Genomic DNA, 19,856 nt, shown 5'->3' on the forward strand with positions numbered 1-19,856 from the left:
CACGCAGGCTCAGCGGCCATGGCTCATGGGCCCAGCCGCTCCGAGGCATGTAGGATCCTCCCAGACTGAGGCACGAACCCGCTTCCCCTGCATCGGCAGGCGGACTCTCAACCACTGCGCCACCAGGGAAGCCCTCACCTCCTATTCCTGATGCCCTCAACCAAGAAGAGCAGAGGAGGTCGGTGTCTAGAGTAGGATGCAGGCCAAGTGGGAGGAATGGCCCTAGGCCACCAGGTCAGAAGACCAGGTTTCCAAGTCTCCAGAGCTGGCTCTGGCCCCAGCAGGCTATGTGGTTTGAGCCCTCCACTCTCTAAGTCTCAGTCCCTCCCAGGAAGATGAGAAGGGGCCAGAGCTGCCTGCCCTCACATCGTCTCCAGAACTGACATCCGCAGGGGTCTTGAAGGATAGGGTTGGCTAGCAAGGGCCCTTGGGGACTGCAGCTGCCACCGAGGAAGGCTGGGAAACATCAGGGCCAACTCACTGTGGGTTGTCGCACTGACGGGTCCTGAACTTCACACCTGTGCCGCAGGTACGTGAGCAGGAGCCGAAGGGACTCCAGGCGCCCCAGTTGCCATCTCGCTTGAGGATGTCAGGTGTCAGCCAGATGCAGTGTCCTTTAAAGCAGTGCTGAAAGACAGAAGGTCACATGCCCCCCACCCTTCAGCTGCAGTGCCCGTGATGACTGCCTGGCCCTCGAGGCACAGGGAGAACAGGCCCTACTCACCCTTAGAAGCTCAGAACTTCGCTGGGAGGCATAGTAAGGTGTTGGCCCACCCAGCTTCCCCCGACCACCACCCTGGTCTCCCACCATCCTCAGTGCCTTGTTCAGCCTACTCTGTCCCCGCAGCCAAAGCCCACCCCACACTGTGTCTGCAGGATGAAACCCCCGGCCTGGTGTGCCCACACAGCACCATTCATAAAGATGTAAGCGGCACATCAAGCCAGTGACTCTAGAGACATGTAAGGTCTACTGTTTAAGTAAAAATAAGCAATTTAAAAGAAATATGGAAACGAAGGATAGGTGATATGTTGACATGGTAAAAATTCATGAATATAGTAAGTAGAACATTGGAGTAGAGGAAACTCAGGTCTACAACTTGAATCTATCACTAGTCCAGAGAGGAAGCTTATACAATTTAGGGCCCATTTGAATAAGATTGCAAAATTAAAAATACTAAGTTTGGTATAAAATGGAATATTGATTTAGAATTAGAAAATATAAAACAAAAAATTTAAAAACTGACAAATACCACAAACCACCAAAAACAGAGAACAATGATTTTTTTCAAATTGATTGATGGACACAACATTTCCTGCAGTTCTAACTGTATACTCTTTCATGCCCTCTTCATATGACAATAATTTTGTAGGATTGTATTCCACAGGGAGAATAGAAAGATAACGCAGTCATTCCTCAGCAAGCTTTTTCTGTAAGGGCCAGATAGTAACTGTTTTAGTCTTTGCAGGCTACATGCTCACTATTTCAACTATTCAACTCTGCCATTAGAGCATGAAAGTGGCTACAGACAACATATAAATGAATGGATATGGCTGCATTCCAGTAAAACTTTGTTTACAAAAGCAGGCAGCAAATGGAAACTTCTAGAATGGAGCTGTAAGAAACTTGGTGAACCCTCTCCTCAGTAAAACAACTATTTAACTGGTGAAAATTATTTTCTAAACAAACCATTTAAATTATCTGGACAACAATTACTGACTGTATAGCATGGGGAACTATATTCAATATTTTTTAATAACCTATAATGGAAAAGAATCTGAAAAAGAATATATATAACTGAATCATTTTGCTGTAAACCTGAAACTAACACAATATTGTCAATCAACTATACTTCAATTAAAAAATATAAAGTATCTGGAAATTGTCCTAAGGTCAATACAACAAATGGAGAGAATTTACTAAATCTTGGTTAAGAATAGTAAAAGTCTATACATTTGAGCCACAACCCTCTCCCATTCCTTCCCCATCTCAGTGTGATGGAGGCTTTACTGCCTAAAAGACAGAGGTCTTCGTCTCCTCAGCTCCCAGTCTAGGGCTATAGTTTCACCCTGGGAAACGCAGGCCACTGGCATCTCCCATACCTCCCAACACTGTGTTGCAGAAAATCTGCTCCAGTCAGGGAACTCCCTTTGCCCACCCAGTCCTCACTCCCATACTGGAGGCTCTACTCCAGGTATGGCAAACCAAGAATACAGTACTCTAGTAGCCCCTTCTCTGGCTTCCTTGTAGGGCAGAGGTTCCATGCTGAAAGGGAAAAGCCAAGAAGACTAGAAGCTACTATCTCTATTCAGTGACCTATTCGTAGACCAGGAGTGTCACTCTGTAAGTGGACCACCCTGCTCCTAGCTCCAGCGCAGTGGTGCAGTAGTCTTCCCAGAGGGAGAGGCAGAACTGAGAGCTCCATAGCTCACCCTAAGAGGACTAACTTTATTTGGAACAGAGCATGAGGAAGTTCATGCCTAAGGGCATTGTCAAAAACAATAGAAATCTTGGTAGTGAGCAACTAAGAGGAGGCCAGTAGCTCCACAATACTAGTAAGCAACAAGTGAAATGGTAAACCAACTAGAAGTGTAACCAGGGAAAAGACAGCTAAGAGCCCTCCTGGAGTCTGAGCAAGCCTCAAATATTGGTAACACCCTGCCTCTGTGAAGGGTCCAGAATCTGATTAGGTCAGGCTGTAGACAAGTTGTACCCCAGGGCAACTGTATCAAAAACTATACAGCATCAGCTAGCAGCTAGTGAAAGCTAATTGGGTGTGATAACAATAGAGGCAGAACAGCCAGAAGTTTAGCTGGAAGATCAAAGAAAGAGACAAAGAGAACCTGGCTAATCCCACTGTTCTGGGGGTGGAGGTGGGAAGCTGTGTGGCCCGGGTGACTATGCATATGCCCAAGGCTGTGATCTCTGAGGGGCAATATCAACAGCTGCATGCTGCAGGGCAAATAAAATTTATTGAAACAGTGCATCCAAGTCACTAAAGAAATAAACAGGTAAACAAGCAAACAACAGCACAACAAGGTCTAGGGGAATCACTATCCAGAGTTTCTTCAATGTATCATCTAAAATGTCCAGTTTCAACAAAAATTTCTGAGACGTGAAAAGAAACAGGAAAGTGAAATCTATACACAGGAAAGTAAGCAGGCAACAGAAGCTGCCTTTGGGGAGTCCCAAATGTTAGAATTAGCAGACAAAAATTTCAAAATAGCTGTTATAAATATGTTCAAAGAACAAAAGGAAACCATGTCTAAAGAACAATGCCTCACCAAATGGCATCAGGAAAGAGACAGAAACTAAAAAAACACAAACAAAAAGAAAAAGAAATTATGTAGTTTAAAAGTAAAAAAACAAATGAAAAATTCACTAGAGGGCTCAGTAGTAGATTTGAGCTGACAAAAGACTCCATGAACTTGAATATAGATCAATAGAAATTATGCAATCTGAAGAGAAGAGGGGGAAAAAAATAAAGAAAAATGAACAGAGCCTCTGAGAAACATGGAAGACCATAAGTTCACTGAAATGTGCACAGTAAAAGTGCCAGAAGGAGAGGACACAGAGAAAGGAGTAGAAAATATTCAAAGAAATAATGTTTGAAAACTTCCAAAATTTGATTAAAAACATTAACATACACATCCAAGAAATTTAACCAAGTAAGTTAAATGCAAAGAAATCCACACCCAGACACAATATAGTCAAATATAGAAAGACAAAGGTAAAATGTCAAAAGAAGCAAAAGGACTCACTGGAAGCCCAATAAGATTAACAGCTGACTTTAATCAGAAATAATGGAGGCCGGAGGTAGTGGTGTCAACCAAGAATCATATCCAACAAAACTACCTCTCAACAATGAAAGTGAAATAAAAATATTCCCAGATAAACAAAAACTGGGAGAATTCATCCCTAGCAGACCTACCATATAAGAAATACTAAATTAGGAGTTTGGGATTAACATACACACACTACTATATATAAAATAGATAACCAACAAGGACCTACTGTATAGCACAGGGAACTCTACTCAATATTCTATGATAAACTATATGGGAAAAGAAACTGAGAAAGAATGAATATATGTATATGTATAACTGAATCACTATGCTATACACCTGAAACTAACACAACACTGTAAATCAACTATACTCCAATAAAACTGTAAAAAAAGAAATACTAAAGGGAGCTATTTAGGCTGAAAGCAAGTGACACCAGAGAATAATTCAAATCCACATGAAAAGACAGAGTTCTGGAAATGGACAAATTTCTAGAAAGACACAGACTACCAAAACTGATTTAATAAGATCTAAAAATTGGAATAGACCTATAACAAGAGATTGAATTAGTGATTTAAAACTTCTCACAAAAAATAGCCAAAGCCAGATGACTTCACTGATAAATTCTACCAAACACTTAAAAAAATCAATACAATCCTTCAAAAACTCTTTCAAAAAACGGAAGAGAAGATTTTCCCAATTCATTCTATGAGGCTAATATTACCCCAATACAAAAATCAAAGATGTCAAAAGACAAAAACTACAGAACAATATCTCATGAAAATAGACTTAAAAATTCTTCAACAAAATTCTAGCAAATCAAATCCATAGTAAAAGATTATACGCCATTACCAAGTGAAATTTATCCTAGGAATTCAAGGTTTAACATCTGAAAATCAATCAATGTAATAAACCATATCATCAGAATAAAGGAAAAACTGTATGATTACCTCAAGACTCAAAAGATAAAACTGGCAAAATCCAACATCCTTTCCTGAAAAAAGCACTCAAAAGACAGGACTAGAAGTTCCTCAAGCTGATAAAGGACATCAGTGAAATACCCCAGCTAACATCATGCTTAATGGTAAAAGAATGAATGCTTTCCCCCTAATCAGAAGCAAGACAAGGGTGTCTGATCACACCACTTCTAGTCAACATTGTACTGAACGTTCTAGCCAGGACAATTAGGCAAGAAAAAGAAGTAAAGGGCATCCAGATTGGAAAGGAAGAAGTAAAACTATCTCTATTTGCAGATGAATTGACCTTCTATATAGCAAGTCCTATGGAAACCACTAAAAAACTATTAAAGTTAATTTTAAAAGTTCAGTGAGATTGCAGGATTCAAGGTCAATATACAAAAATCTATTGTATTTCTATAAACTAGCAATGAATGAACTGAAAATGAAATTAAGAAAACAATTCTATCAGGGACATAGAGAACAGACTGGTGGTTGCCAAGGGGGAGGGGGGTGGGAGAGGGTTGGATTGGGAGTTTGGGATTAGCAGATGCAAACTGGTATATATACAATGGATAAACAAGGTCCTACTGTATAGCACAGGGAGCTATATTCAATATCCTGTGATAAACCATAATGGAAAAGAATATGAAAAAGAATATATATATATATTTGTATAACTGAGTCACTTTGCTGTACAGCAGTAACATAACATTGTAATTCAACTAAGAAATTAGAAGTATTTTGAGTTAAAAAAAGAAAACAATTCTATTTACAATAGCATCAAAAAAAAAGAAAAAGAAAAAAACCTTAGGAATAAATTGAAGAAAAAAATGCAAAACTAGTACACTGAAAACTACAAAACATTGTCAAAAGAAACTGAAGATCTAAGTAAATGGAAAGACATCCCATGTTCATGGATCAGAGTTTAATATGGCAGCACAGTCATACCTCAGAGATACTGCTGGTTCGGTTCCAGACCACCACAATTAAGCAAATATCAAAACAAGGAGAGTCACATGAATTTTTTTGGTTTCCCAGTGAATGTTAAAGTTATGTTTACACTATACTGTAGTCTATTAAGTGTGTCATTATGTCTTAAAAAACAATGTACATATATATATTTTTTTTTTGTGGTACGCGGGCCTCTCACTGTTGTGGCCTCTCCCGTTGCGGAGCACAGGCTCCGGATGCGCAGGCTCAGCGGCCATGGCTCATGGGCCCAGCCGCTCCGCGGCATGTGGGATCTTCCCGGACCGGGGCACGAACCTGTGTCCCCTGCATCGGCAGGCGGACTCTCAACCACTGCGCCACCAGGGAAGCCCAACAATGTACATATCTTAATTTAAAATATTTTATCGCTAAAAAATGTACATATCTTAATTTAAAATATTTAATCTCTAAAAAATGGTAACCATCAACTGATAATGCAGGGCTGCCACAAACTTTCAATTTGTAAAAAAAAAAAATGTAATGTCTGCAAAGCACAATAAAGCAAAGTCCAATAAAACGAGGGTTGCCTGTACTCCCCATATTGATCTGTAGATTCAGTGCAACACTTACGCTGGAATTTTGCAGAAATTGAGAAACAGCTCCTAAAATTCATATCAAATGTCAAAGGATCAGAAATAGCCAAAACAATCTTTAGAAACAACAAAGTGGAAGGACTCAGACTTCTGTATTTCAAAGCTTACCACAAAACTACAATAATCAAGACAGTGTGGCCCTGCCATAAGGACAGACAAAATTATTCATGGAACAGAATGCAGAGTCCCTAAAAGAACCTTTACATATGATCAACTGATTTTTAACAAAGGTACCAAGTGATTCAATGGAAAAAGAATAGCTTCTTCAACAAATGGTGCTGAGACAACTGGATATTCACATGCAAAAGAATAACGCTGGACTCCTTCCTTACACCTTACACAAATATTAACTGAAAATGGATCATAGATCCAAATGCAAGAGCAGGAATACATCTTCTTGACCTAATGGCAATGGTTTCTTAGTTACAACACCAAAACACGAGTGACAAAAGAAAGAATATCTAAATTGGACTTCACCAAAGTTAAAAGCTTTTGTACATCAAATGATACAATCATGAAAGTGAAAAGACAACCCACATAATGGGAGAAAATATTTGCAAACCATATATCTGAGCAGTCTGATAAGGGATTTGTACCCAGAATGTATAAAGAATGATTATAACTTGATAATAAAAAGATACCTCAATTAAAAAATAAGCAAAGGATAATGAATAGACATTTATCCAAAAAAGATATATACAAGTTGCCATTAAGTCCATGTAAAGGTGCTCAAAACCACAATGAGATAACACTTCACATCCACTGGGATGGTTATAATAAAAACACAGGTAATAAGGTTTGGTGAGGACGTGGAGAAATTGTTAGTAGGAATGTAAAAAGGTACAGCTGCTTTGGGAACGAGTTTGGCAGTTTCTCAAAATGTTAAAAATAGTGTTACTATAAGAGCCAACAATTCCACTCCTAGACACATATTCAAGAAAAATGATACATCCACGCAATAACTTGAACACAAATGTTGATAGCAGCATTTCTCATAATAGCTGAAAAGAGGTAGCAGCTCAAATGTCCATCAACTAATAAATGGATAAATAAAAAACAGTATATGTATACTATGAATTATTATAGAGCAACGAAAAGGAATAAAGTACTGACACATAATACAACCTGGATGAACCATGAAAACATTATGCTAACTGAATGAAGCCAGTCACAGAAGGATGCACATTGTACAATTCCATTTGTATGAAACGTTCAGAAGAGGCAAATCTAAGGAGACAGAAAGTAGATTAGTGATTGCCGAGGATTAAGGGGGAGGGGGGATGAATCGGAGTGACTGCTAATGGTTACGGGGCTTCTCTTTGGAGTGACAAAAATGTTCCAAAATTTGATTGTTGTGATGGCTGTACAACTCTGTGAATATACTGAAAACCATTGAACTGTACATTTTAAATGGGTGAATTTATATGTGAGTCACATCTTGATGAAACTGTTAGGGGAAAATAAAACAGGTGGCAGGTGGGGTTGGTATGTGTGCTCTAGAAGGTTGAGCAAAATATTTTTTAATTTTCAGTAATTTAGAGAAGTTATTGGTGATGTTATGTGAACATGTAGATGATCAAATTTGCTATCTAGTGTGCTTCTGGATATGGATTTCAGGGTATTTCAGGTTTTCTTGGTCAGAGCTTGATTTAAAATGCTTTTTGGATTAGCAACTCAGTAACTGTTGCTGTCAACATTCTTATTGTAGGGGCAATATTCTGAGCTTTACATTGCCTTTGATGTTGTCAACATTTCATGTCAAAATCAGAAAGAAATTTAAATGCTTTTCCAATGTGTTCATCTGATTCCCTCCTCTTCATTAACTGCATTGTTAAATGCTTCAAGAGCCTGTTACTTATTTCGCTTTGATATTTATCTCTTCCTCCTAATGAATGCTTTAGTTTGATCTGAAAACTTATTTCGTTATAATTAAATTTTTGAAGTCAGATTTATTGCTACTGATTTCTTTACTCACTTTAAACTTCTATTTATTTTCTACTGATTTTTATCTGAATTTTCTTTAATAAATATATTTGAAAATGGTAAAAGAAGGTATCTTTATACATATATCTAAATCAGAAGTCTGTCGTTTCTCCCTTACTTTATTGAAGCATTCTGAAACAACTTTCAAAATTGCAGTTAAACTAGTAACAGCTTTATCAACATTTTGAATAAACATTTTGCATCCCATCTGCATTCAGGTTTCTCTCCTGGACTTTGAAAATTATTTTTAGTGCTCCTTGTGTTTTGTAATGTGTATGTTTGGAGGTCTGGACAGTTTTTAAATAAACGAACCATCTTATTAAACTTAGCATTTCCAAAGAAGTATCCAAGTTGGATCTGTGTTAGTGTCCCATCTACAAGACAAACCCTAAAAGAAAACAAACTATTGCAAAGATAGAAGTAATCACAACCTCTAGTATATGTGAGGCCCCTTTTCTCCAATCAATTGAGGAGACTGTGCTAAACACAGCACATATTCTGCAACAACCCTGGGTGAGTTGGCACAGAGGCAGTAAGAGTATTTCTAGAAGCTATTCTTACACCTGTATAGAAACAACAACCTAACCGTACACATAAGGTACTAAAAACCATGTAAATAAACCAATAAATATACCCCAAATCCAATTTATCCTTAGCCAAAGCCACAAAACACCCACGGCCCCTCTAATGTCAACAGGAGAAATGTATCAGAGGGGAAGGAGGAGTGATCCTAATTGATTATGGTCAGTGAAAAGATATGACCATGTGAACACATTGTGAGACCTGTCCCAGGGCCCTGGAAGGGGCTTATGCAAGTATGGGGCCCTGAAGCTCATACATCGTCAGCTTCATGGTAAACCCATCTCTGCTCCCTTCTCAAAACCTTCTGGGGTTCCCCACTGCTGCAGGATTTAGACTAGCCCTGTGGCCTGGCTCCTACACACCAACCCTGCTCCATCTCCCACTGCCACACCAGGCACGGGAGCACTGACTGCTCTCTGAACAGACCACGCTGCCTTTGGGAGCTCCTCTGCGAAAGAAGCCCTAGCTCCATTTCCTTCCCCACCCCTGCAGTAATGCAGGGATCCCCCTGCAGAACAGAGACGCTCACTCCCCCAGCTGTGGAGAGCTGCTTGTTGCTCATGGCTGACAGTTGAATCCCTTTATAGGAGATGCCCTCAGCCAAAGACAGCTGCCTAGCCCGGAGTCATGCCCTTTTCCTGGGGACAGCCACGGCCAGAAGTCAAGGTGGGGGACAACTCTGAAAGGCCAGCCCGGAGCGCCGGGCAGGGTAGGCTGAACCTACGTTGACCACACCACTGTTCAATGACTCTCTCTCTCTGCAGGTGTTGATACTGAGCATGCTCCGCAGGAAACACCTTGCCATCAGATCTCTGTCTCAGAGCCCATTTCCAGGGCAGCCAAGCTCCCGTCTCCATGCCCACGTTGCTCCCATGTATCCCTCCTGGTTCTCGGCTCTTGTCTCCCTAGATCTGTGCACCTCTCTGCTTGGGAGCCCACCTTGCCTCTTCTTCCTTACACAGGCCTCTCACTCCTCCCAACCAGGCCTGCCTTTGCACCAGTCTGAGCCCACAGGAGGCTCTGCAGAGGCTGCCATTCCCTGGATTCTCCTTCCCGGGCTCTGGGCAAGTGATCAAGAGCTCCACCACCACCAGATTGGGCACCCGGGCACATGGCCAACAAGCACAGTCATGAGCTACCTGGGGTCCGGCAGGCCTGGCTCCAGGTCACCAGTGATGCTGTTCACATCCTTCCCGGGCCACAGTTACCTCATCTCTCACCTCAGAGCTCCCCTCACTCAACCAGGGAAGGGAAAGACACACAGAAATTCTTGTTAGTGTCCCCCTCAGCTGGTGGAGCAAGGGGAGGGCTGGAAGGAAAGGAGGAGGGCCCAGGCAGGGGAATGCTGTGGACTGAATATTTGTGTGCCCCAAAATTCACATGTTGAAGCCTAAACCCAAAGTGATGGTATTAGAATGTGGCGCCTTTGGGAGGTGATTAGGGTGGAGTCCTCATGAATGAGATTAGTGCCTTTAAAAGAAGACAAGAGAGAGATGATTTCCCTCTCCAAAATGTGAGGACAGGGAGAGAAGATGGCAGTCTGCAACCCTCACCAGAATCCGACCACGCCGACACCCTGATCTCGGATTTCCAGCCTCCAGAACTGTAAGGAATAAGTGTCTGTTGTTTAAGCCACCCTAGTCTCTGGCTTTTTGTTATAGCAGCCCCCATCGACTAAGACAAAGAGGATGGGAAGGGTCCTGGCACCTCTGAAGGTTGTGACGGGGTCCAGCCTCTAAATCACTGGTGGGCATGGGAACCAAGGGCCGGGGGGATGGCGGAGGCCACATAGTGGTCCCCCTTTCCCCACTGAACAAATTGGTCCCCAGTTTGTAAATGGGGAGCTGGGCATGGGACAACTCAGGACACTCCACAGGCCTATGGTGTGATGGATCACCTCCTCCGCAGACTTGGGTCCAACCAAACGCACAGAGGCAACACACATGCACTGTAGAAAATATGAAAACAAGGCAAAGCAGAAAGACAGGAAAATCACCCTTAATTCCACCATGCAGAAGCTGTCCCTCTAATATTTGGTTTATTTACTCCTGGATGATGATGAGCATTTAAAAGAGTGCAATTATCCCAAATGAACAATTTTATACTCTGATGCCTCAGTGTTATTATAAAAGAAACATGTTTAATATTATTAAAATGCTTTATAAACGTATGTTTAAATGCCTACAAATATTTCATCCAATAGAGAGGTTTAAACATTTAAAAGCACAAAGTCACATGTCATGAGTGAATTCAGAGCCCACACGTACCCATGGACAATCCTGACCAGGGCTGCCTCTGGTACCAGGATAAGTACCACGGAGAGCGCTGGTGCACCTAAGCAGGGCTGGGAACACTGCCAGCTTGGTCTGAAAGCCTGAAAGGCAGACTGTTCTTTTCAGGAAGTGCACATTTAGCATTTCTGAACCACTGTGATCCTGGGTTTCCGTTCTCCACCCGCCAGCATGTCCCAAGCTGGTACCATGTGCCAGGAGCCTGGGATGTGAGGATAACTGAGTTGGACACTTAGGTGACTCACCCGAGGGGTAAAGGATGGCTCAAGGTCACACAATGAGGAGGGAGGACCCAGGGCTTAAACTCCCATGCCCAGCCCATGCGCTGTCCCTGTTGCTAGGCCTGCCTGCCAGTTCTCGACTATGCAGCAAAACATGGGGCATCACAGGGCCTCTGCACTCTGGATAAGCACCGTGGCACATGTTTCTGAAACAGTCCTTCTGAATTCATGAAAACTTAGGGTGGGCGTTTCTTCCCCAAGACACTGCCGGTGAATGTGAGACACGTGAAGGACTCTTCCCTGACAAGACACACTGACGCAGGAGCCATCCTGACCCAGCTGGATCTGCACCCCGCCCATGACCCTGACCCTGGCTCAGGCAAGGAGGGCAAGGTGAGCCCACAAGCCTGGCCTGCAGGGTAGAGGCACCTGGGGGGACCCTCTGTGCTTGGCCTGACCCTGCCTCCAGGGTATCCAGGGCATACACTGTGTGGCCACAGGGTGCACCTGTCTGAGAGCAGATCTGAGCCATGTCCCCAGCACCCTGGACAGGGCAGGTGATGAAGCAGGCTCAGGAACAGCCATCATCAGTTCAATCAGTCCTTCCCTCTCTCCCACCATCACCCAGTCTCCTGCGGAGCCGTGTGTGTTAATCGGGTCTTTTGTTTTCTGGATTCTGATGCTTCAACTTCCGGGCCTTGCTGACCCTGGGGGCACCGTCCCTCCCAGGGTTAGCCAGTTCCTAGAAATAGTAAACAACTCATCCACAAGTGCAATTTTCAAGTGCAAACCAATCAATCCAGAGCGCACAGAGCCACCTCCTTCATCAGGGCTCCTAAATTCCAGGCCACCATCCTCCATCCTAATCACTCCAGGGCCAGTCAGGTACCAGACAACTAGGGGCAGCCCCTATGGCCCAGAGCGCACTGCAATTATTCACAGCAGCCAAACCTAAGCCTGCTTACCTTGCCTTGCCATTCCTTTCTGCAGAAACTGAAGTTCCTGCCGCCCTCTGCTCTCCAACTGATCCTGATGCTTCCCTGTGTGCCCGAGAGCCCCCCCCGCCCCCCCGCCACGGTGTGGTGTGGCCCCTCCCTTTGGGATTTGTGAGGAACACACTATCTTGTCAATGGCAATTGTCTTGATCTGTTGGCCCTACTGTACCTCAACTTTTCTACTGACACATTATATTTTAAAACATCATGCTCCTCTCATCCACCCTCCCCAGCCGTCCTCATCATGCTCCCGCCCAATGAGGTCCCCCCGCCTGAAGCACTGGTCCCACGTCTCTCCACCCTTTGAGATTTGGCTGGGGCCGCTGACCAGAAAGCCTCTCTGAGCTCCCGACAGGCCCCTCCCCAACCCGTTCCTCACCACCATGTCATGGCTGCCTCGTCACGTTCGTGGCCAACCCCCACAGACAGCGAGGTCTGATGGAGGCAGAGGGAGCCTGACACATGGATGGATGGATGGATATGAAGCTGAGGTGACTAATCAGCCTAATCCTCAGGTCCGCTGCCCACATCTATGTCCAAGAGCAACGAGCTCACCTCTCCCCTCTCAGCCAAACACGCCTGCCCACAACTCCTGATTCCATGAGAAAGCCGTGTGCCCACTGGCCCTCATCCCTCTCCACTTGATCTCACCAACACATGCACTCTGCACCCTTCACACCCCATTGTGGGAACCCAGGCAGACAATGAAAAAGCCATCCAACTGAGGGGCAGGCAGTGGAGTTGGCTCGTCTGTAGTTTTGTTCCTTCTCCCCAGGTCATCTCTGCGGATGGAATACAGATACATTGTTCCGTCTCTGGGAAATGGTGGGTGTAGGAAACTGTGAGTAAGCAGGGATATAATCCAGTGCTGGAGGCCAAGAGGGGAGAATGCGCTTGGGATGACCCACTGTGGACATGAGGACCCCAGGCAGAGCCTGAGTGCTGTGTGACCCCCTGCCAGGGGTCTTGCAATGGGGGCAGAGAGGGACGGAAAGGGACAGCTGAGCTTGGCAAAGCCCTGGTCCCTGAGATGACCTGCTATTTCTCCAACCTGCCTAGACTTTCCCCCTGCTCCCTTCTGCCTCTCCTCTCTCCTGGGCCCTGTGGCTGTTCTTGCAGGAAAGGGAGAGACAAAGGATGATTGCTTTCCAAATATAAGATTACATTGCAATAAGAAACTCATAGAGGCAGAGGATTCTGATAGGCCCCCCGGGAGGTGCCCTTCCCGTCCTCCTCTCTCCCCCTTCCCATCCTCCTCTCTCTCTTTGCCCCTCCAGCCCCACTCCACACACACACAAGGAATCCCTCACCTAGGTCAGCTTTCTACCTATGCTCCTTGTGCACGAGGGCAGGCTGAGCTAAGCCCCATCTCCACCCCCTCAATCAGCACAAGACTGTTTTTTAATACATAAAATGATGGGGTTTTTACTGGGCTAAATGAACTAAGGGTCCTACCACCAAAAAGAGTGAAAGGTCGTCACTGAGTCAGTGTTTTCTGTGAGAAAGGGTACTTTGGCCACATCTGCCCACCTTCCTCACCAGACCCCAACCCCGCCCAGGAGAAGTGGGCCAATCAGCTGGCGGTCAGGCACTCTTTGGCCCACATTTTGTAGTGGTCAGTGGTCCTGTGGGTGAAGACCAGCCACACACACCCCTGGGCGAGCACACTGTGCAGGGTCTGCTCCCACTCCTTCTCTCCACCCAGGGCTGGACTTGGAGGGGCAGACCGGGGAAGGAGGCCATGCTGAGCTAGTCTCATTCATCAGTTTAGCACTTACTGGGCTCCCCACGGGGGTTATAGCAAATGTTTGGGGGCCCCGTTCCCTCCCTCGAGCTCCTGTGGGGAGCAGGGCTACGAGGTCAGTTCTGGCATTACTAAGTCCCTGGAGTATTTCTAACAACATTTCATTTCCAACTTCTGACAGTTCATTAAGTCTAGGGGCACAGCTAAATCACCCGGGGCATCTCTTAAAAATACCGTTTCCCATGTCTTCTAAGAAACATACGCATGAATGTTCATTAGCAGCACTATTCACAAACACCAAGAGGTGGAAAAAACCCAAATGTCCATCAAACGATAAACAAATGTGGTCTATCCATACAGTGGAATGTTATTTGGCCCCAAAAAGGAATGAAGCACTGATATCTGCTCCAACACAGATGAACCTTGAAGTTATTATGCTAAGTGAAAAAGGCCAGACACAAAAGGCACATATTGTATCATTCCACTTACATGAAATTCCAAAATAAGCAAACCCATAGACAGAGAAAGCAGATTAGTGGTTTCCAGGAGCTGGAGAGAGGAGAGAAATGGGGAGCCACTGCTTAATGAAGTCTCTCTTTGGCGTGATGAAAAGTTTTGGAAACTAGATAGTGGTGATGGTTGCACAACATTGTGAAGGTACTAAAAGCCACTGAAAGTGGTTAAAGTGATGAATTTTAAGTTATGTGAACTTTACCATAATTTTACAAATAAAGAACCAAACAAAACAATTCTCAGTCCTCATCCCCAATCAAAATCTTCAGGGTGGACCTGGAAATCCATAACTTTAAGGAGCTCTGCCAGGGCTTCTAAAATAAAGCAGAATTTAAGACCTGCGGTGTAGGAACCTCAGGCTCAGGGGGTTTGGGTGCCTTTCTAGGCCTGACTCTGGGGGACATGTGCTGGAGTCCTCTCCTGGACCTCACTGGGTGCTGCTGTGTCTGCGTGTCTTCCCTGGGCTGAATCCTCCTGGATTAGGCTTAGGCTCACCTGCATAAGCCAGCCCCCTAGCAAGTGCTTGGCGGAGGAGTGGGAGTGCGATTTCATCTGAACCAATGAGAATCAGGCCCGAGTCTGGACTGGAAGGAGAAGCCCTTTGTTCTGCTGCTTTGGAAGTAGGAGGTGGGAAGGTGGGAAGAGGGCCTGGGGCAGCAGGCAGGCGCTGGTGGGTGGCCATCCAGCTACCTCCAGGGACAAGTCTGCCCACCAGGGACCAAACACCAAGGCGCCAGAGGATAGAAAGGCCAAGCCTGATGTTGGGCCTGAGGATCCCGTGGTCACCAGAATGTTGGCCAATATTGGCCTCAAGAGGAGGTGACCCAGTCACCCATAGTGTGCAGGGGGAGATGGAAGGCTGCTGGAACCCTGAAACTGGTCCTCAGAGGAGGGGATTCCTGCAGTGGGGCTTGAAGCACATTGAGGAACTCTGAGACACCAGGTTCCCTCCCGTAGAAGAAAGAGTGCACGGGGCAGAAGCTGTGGAGGGTGGGGTTGTTAGAAATGAGGAAGGGGTCCCCTGAGAAGACCCCTGGCCCCACTCCGAGGGCCCTGCAGGGCCTGTCTCTGGAGATCTGTGCATGTCACAGTGCCTGCCCTCTGCCCCAACTCACCTTGCCAGGTGCACACATGGTCCCATCCAGGGGAGGCCCCTTCTTCGTCTTGCAAAAGTAAGGGTTGTCAGGGTGGCTGCACCACAGCTGCTTGCAAGGGTCAAAGGTCCGGAACTAGAAGAGAGCACCAGCAGCTAGCCAGGCCACCTCCCACTTCAGGGACCCTCCAGGGGTGCCGCCCTGTCGCCCAGGGTCCTCTTGCACTGCTGCAGAGCCAGAAATGACTTCTCCACCCATGACAGGCCTGTGTGGTGCCCTGAGCTCTGTGTGATTCTGGGGCTGTGAGGACCTCGAGCAGACAGTACGGTGCTTCACATCTTTGCAGGCTGCTCGGTCTCCCCGGCCTCCAGACCTTGGTGGCTGCACCTCTCACGGAGCCTGGACAGAAAGCTGGGCACAAGTGTGCTTGGCATGAAGGCTTGGTGGCCTTCCTCTGGCCCAGGCAGGAGGGGCGGTCATTGCAGGGTCCCATGAGCACCCGCTGTTCACCTGCTGAACACTCCACTGCCTCAATCCCTCCTAAAGCCATGTCTGGGCCAGCCAGGAGGGCACTGGGTGCAGACTGGGGAAAGACCAGTGGGTATGGAGGGAGAGGCTGCTGTTTTGGAGGGCTGCTCCACTCTGTGCCAGGGAGCCACCCAACACCAGCCGCCTCCCAGGAAGCCAGGCCGATCTGGGGCAGACTCCCCCCGCCCAGCCCTTGGAGGTGTCGTGGGCTCCGACACTCACCGCGGTACACATCATGTAGCCAAGGCCGAAGTCAAAGCGGCACTGTTCGTTCATGGAGTAGTGCAGCCCCGGGAGCTGGGGCAGCGCTGGCCAGTCGTGGGTGAAGGGGTCATCCCGCAGGCAGTCATAGGAGCTGGGAGGGGACACATGGGTGCCACAAGCTGCCTTCAACAGGACTGGCCATCCAGCCCAGGAGGCAACTGAGGCCCCTCATGGAGCCTCGGGGGTGGGCCTGCCTGCACACCCCAGCCCTAGGCTGTGCTGCCTCAGTTTCCCTGCTGCACCTGTTTTCTTTGGCATAAGCTACCCAGGACCAGGCGTCCATTAAAGGTGCAGCTGTCATAACCACTTTCCATCCAAAACCTAGCCCCCAACAATGGGATACCCCCGTCCCGTACTGCTGTCCCCCTCTCCCCTTCCCTGCACCTCAGGCTGGAGGCGCTGAGACCGGCACTTCGGGTTCGTCTTTGGGAGATACAGGTGGTACTCACTGCAGGTAGCGGCTCAGCTCCTGCTGGCTGCAGCGGGACCAGTGGAAGCGATGGAAGGCTGCCTGCACCAGGGGCGCCATGATGCTGCCCAACCGCACCTCATCACCGCAGCGGTTGCCCTGCCCATCATGCTCCATGCCCAGCCTGTGCGGGAAGACAAGGCAGCCTCACTGGACCCTCACCTGGCCGCACTCACCTGTCAGCTCCACCCCACCCTAATGCTCAGAGGGCACCCCTAACCTCCCCGAGCTGCCCCCCCACCTTAGTTGGCTTGGTCTGCCCTGAGCAAGGTGGTACCCATTTGCTACCAGCTAACTTTAAAGTCAGGGGCACTCTGAGGTGACAGCATCCAGCAGCAGCCCCCTCAGGTATCCTGTCCCCAAGGCAGAGCGCTGTTACATGAGAATGCAGTGGAGGCAGAGGCAGCCACAGCCCTCTCTACACACCCAGCGGCATGCACACCCAGGCGGAGTAACTTCCCCAACTCCAGCTCTGTGCTCCTGGGGAAGGCTCCCTCAGAGCCTCAGTTACACATCTGTAAAATGGGGTAAGAAGAACCCCACCCTGCCCAGGTGCTTGAATGGCATGATGGGTGGAAAGCCCCCAGCTCCTGCCTGGGGCCTTCAGCAGAAAGTGGCCTCCAGCTCGTCCTGTGCAGCACGGAGACAGGACATCACATCCCAAGGGCTTTTCATACAGGGCCTGTCCCTCTCAGGGCGCAGAGGAGAAGTGGGGCCCTTTGAACCCCGACCTTCCTCAGACAACAAGGATGGTGAGTCCACTTACACGTGGCCAGTCTCATGGGCCACCACGAACGCTGAGGAGAAGCCGTCCTCATGGTTCAGGGTGCAGCTGCGGACGGGGTGGCACATCCCAGTGACAGGAGCATAGCCTGGAAGGGGACAAAGGGTGGCGCCAGGTCCCAGGCTCGGAGTCCTGCCCAAATCTGGGGGCCCTGACCCCAACACCCCCAGAGCGAATGAGCAGAGCCAACTGCCCCCGTGGCTGGCACGGCTCAGGAGACGACCTGTCCCCTCCCCCAGGGCAGCGGGCCTCGGCCCTGCCCGTCTGGCCACACCGCAGCAAGCTGTTTCCTGAGCCCAGGTCTCACCTGCTAAGGCTTTCTGCCACCTCCTTCCCGCTATTCCCTTTCAGGCCACCTCCCGCGCTCCTCCCCCCGCTTGGCTGGGTGGCCTTCTGGCCCCTGGGTAGCACATTGTCTCCACACCCGCCCCTGGTGCTGCAGGAACCCTGGCCCCGGTGCCCGGCACCATACCCTGAGCCCACTCCCTCGGGACCTTCCCTGGCTCCCTCGTGGTCCATAGGTCCTTCTCTGGGTCCTCAACTGGATGGATTTCCATAGTGCACAGAAGGCTACAGTGAGGGTGGCCCTGAGCTGTTCCGGGGCAGGTCAGGCAAGGATAGCCAAGGTGCTACGCTGCCCTGCTGAGTCACGCAGAGGGGACTGGCTGCGTGGATTGGGGGGCAGACCAGCCACAGACGACGGGGCCCTCGGAGCCCTTGGCCCGGCAACTCTGCACTCTGACTGAGGAGCTTATGAGCCACATTCCTGCTGAGGGGTCCAGGGGTCTGTCCCGGGCAAGATGGAGAATGGGGAGGAGCAGCTGCAGCAGGCCAACCCCCGACATGAGATGCCACGGGCCCTCCAGCAGCCCTGTGGGCCCACCCCACCCCTTCAAGGGCTTCTAAAGAGCCACTGAACACACAGGTAACAGTAAGGAGACACAGTGGGTTTTGCCAGCCCAATTAGAGTGTGTGGTCCAAGGGAGAAGTCGGGAATGGAGCCTGACAGGGAATGAGGGCAGGGCTGAGGAATGAGCCTGAACCACCCAGGCAGGAAGGCCAGGAAGGCCTCCCTGTGGCATGGCTGGTTCGTGGAAGAATGACCCCCCTTGACTAGGCTGAGCCTGATCATGGGGTGTCTTAAGATGTCCCCAGGGAAGCCTTACAAGACAACATTCTCACCCACGGGGATGGGGAGGGTGATGGGAGTACATGATGACCCCACCCAAAATGGAGGAAATCCAGAGAACAGGGCCTAGCCACTTGCCCCTGGACAAGATACAGAAGTACATACAGACCTTTGTGTGCCAGAGGGGGCCTCTGTTTAGAAGCCTGGGCGTCCTAGTGGCCCACCAAGTGAGAAGCCAGCCTGTCCTCTGATAAATGGAATATTTATAAATGGAATATTTCCTGCCATATTAATAAACAAAGGATGTCACAGTCACCAATGATTGCAGCCCTCCAACATGAACTGGTGAGGCCTGAGGAAACTCAGGGCTGAAAAGAATACCTGCCATCTAGCAGCCATCAGACTGCAGCCACTCCCTGCTGTGAGCGCTGAGGAAACTCAGGATGTAAAAATACTGGCCCCAGAGAGCTGAGGTGCATATCAAAGGAATGACTTCAGTGAGCCCAGACTCTTGCATCTTCCCATACATAGAAAAGCGCTAAATTCCTTACCTTGAGATGTCTGGTTCTCTTTATTTAACAACAATCTTTTGATGTTCCCAATTACCTGCTCTTTGTTGCAAAACTCCTCTATATCCTAGCTCCTCCCCTCGCCTCCTTGGAGCAGTTTCTCAGAGTTTTCTGAAACGCTGTCCTCCCGGGCTGCAGTCCTCATTTTGCCCCCAATAAAACTTAACTCGCAACTCTCACGTTGTGAATATATTCTTTTTTAAGTCAACACCCCCGACTCAGTCTCACTCTTCTGAGACCCCACAGGGAGGTCCCAGGCAACGTGCTCCCAGAGAAAAGCACAGAAGGGAAGGAAGTGTGACGGGGGAGTGCTGGTTTTAGACTTGTCTGTAAAAGCATCGTATTGTCTTTTTCCCTTCTAATAA

The 19,856-nt window shown here is 47.8% G+C and overlaps 1 protein-coding gene across 3 annotated transcripts in view; it reads right to left on the reverse strand.

Moving 5' to 3' along the window:
- The window catches only part of ADAMTS2 (ADAM metallopeptidase with thrombospondin type 1 motif 2), a 247,008-nt gene that overhangs the window by 27,874 nt on the left and 199,278 nt on the right, over positions 1-19,856 (reverse strand). For all 3 annotated transcript variants that reach the window (XM_012538326.3, XM_049708447.1, XM_049708446.1), the window contains 5 exons: positions 17,776-17,881; positions 16,990-17,133; positions 16,499-16,631; positions 15,770-15,883; positions 482-627 (listed from right to left, as the gene is read on the reverse strand). In XM_012538326.3, the coding sequence (XP_012393780.2) occupies positions 482-627; positions 15,770-15,883; positions 16,499-16,631; positions 16,990-17,133; positions 17,776-17,881 (643 nt within the window). The remainder of the gene's footprint in view (positions 1-481; positions 628-15,769; positions 15,884-16,498; positions 16,632-16,989; positions 17,134-17,775; positions 17,882-19,856) is intronic.

This window comes from Orcinus orca, chromosome 3 (genome assembly GCF_937001465.1).
Source record: "Orcinus orca chromosome 3, mOrcOrc1.1, whole genome shotgun sequence".
NCBI classification, from domain to species: Eukaryota; Metazoa; Chordata; class Mammalia; order Artiodactyla; family Delphinidae; genus Orcinus; species Orcinus orca.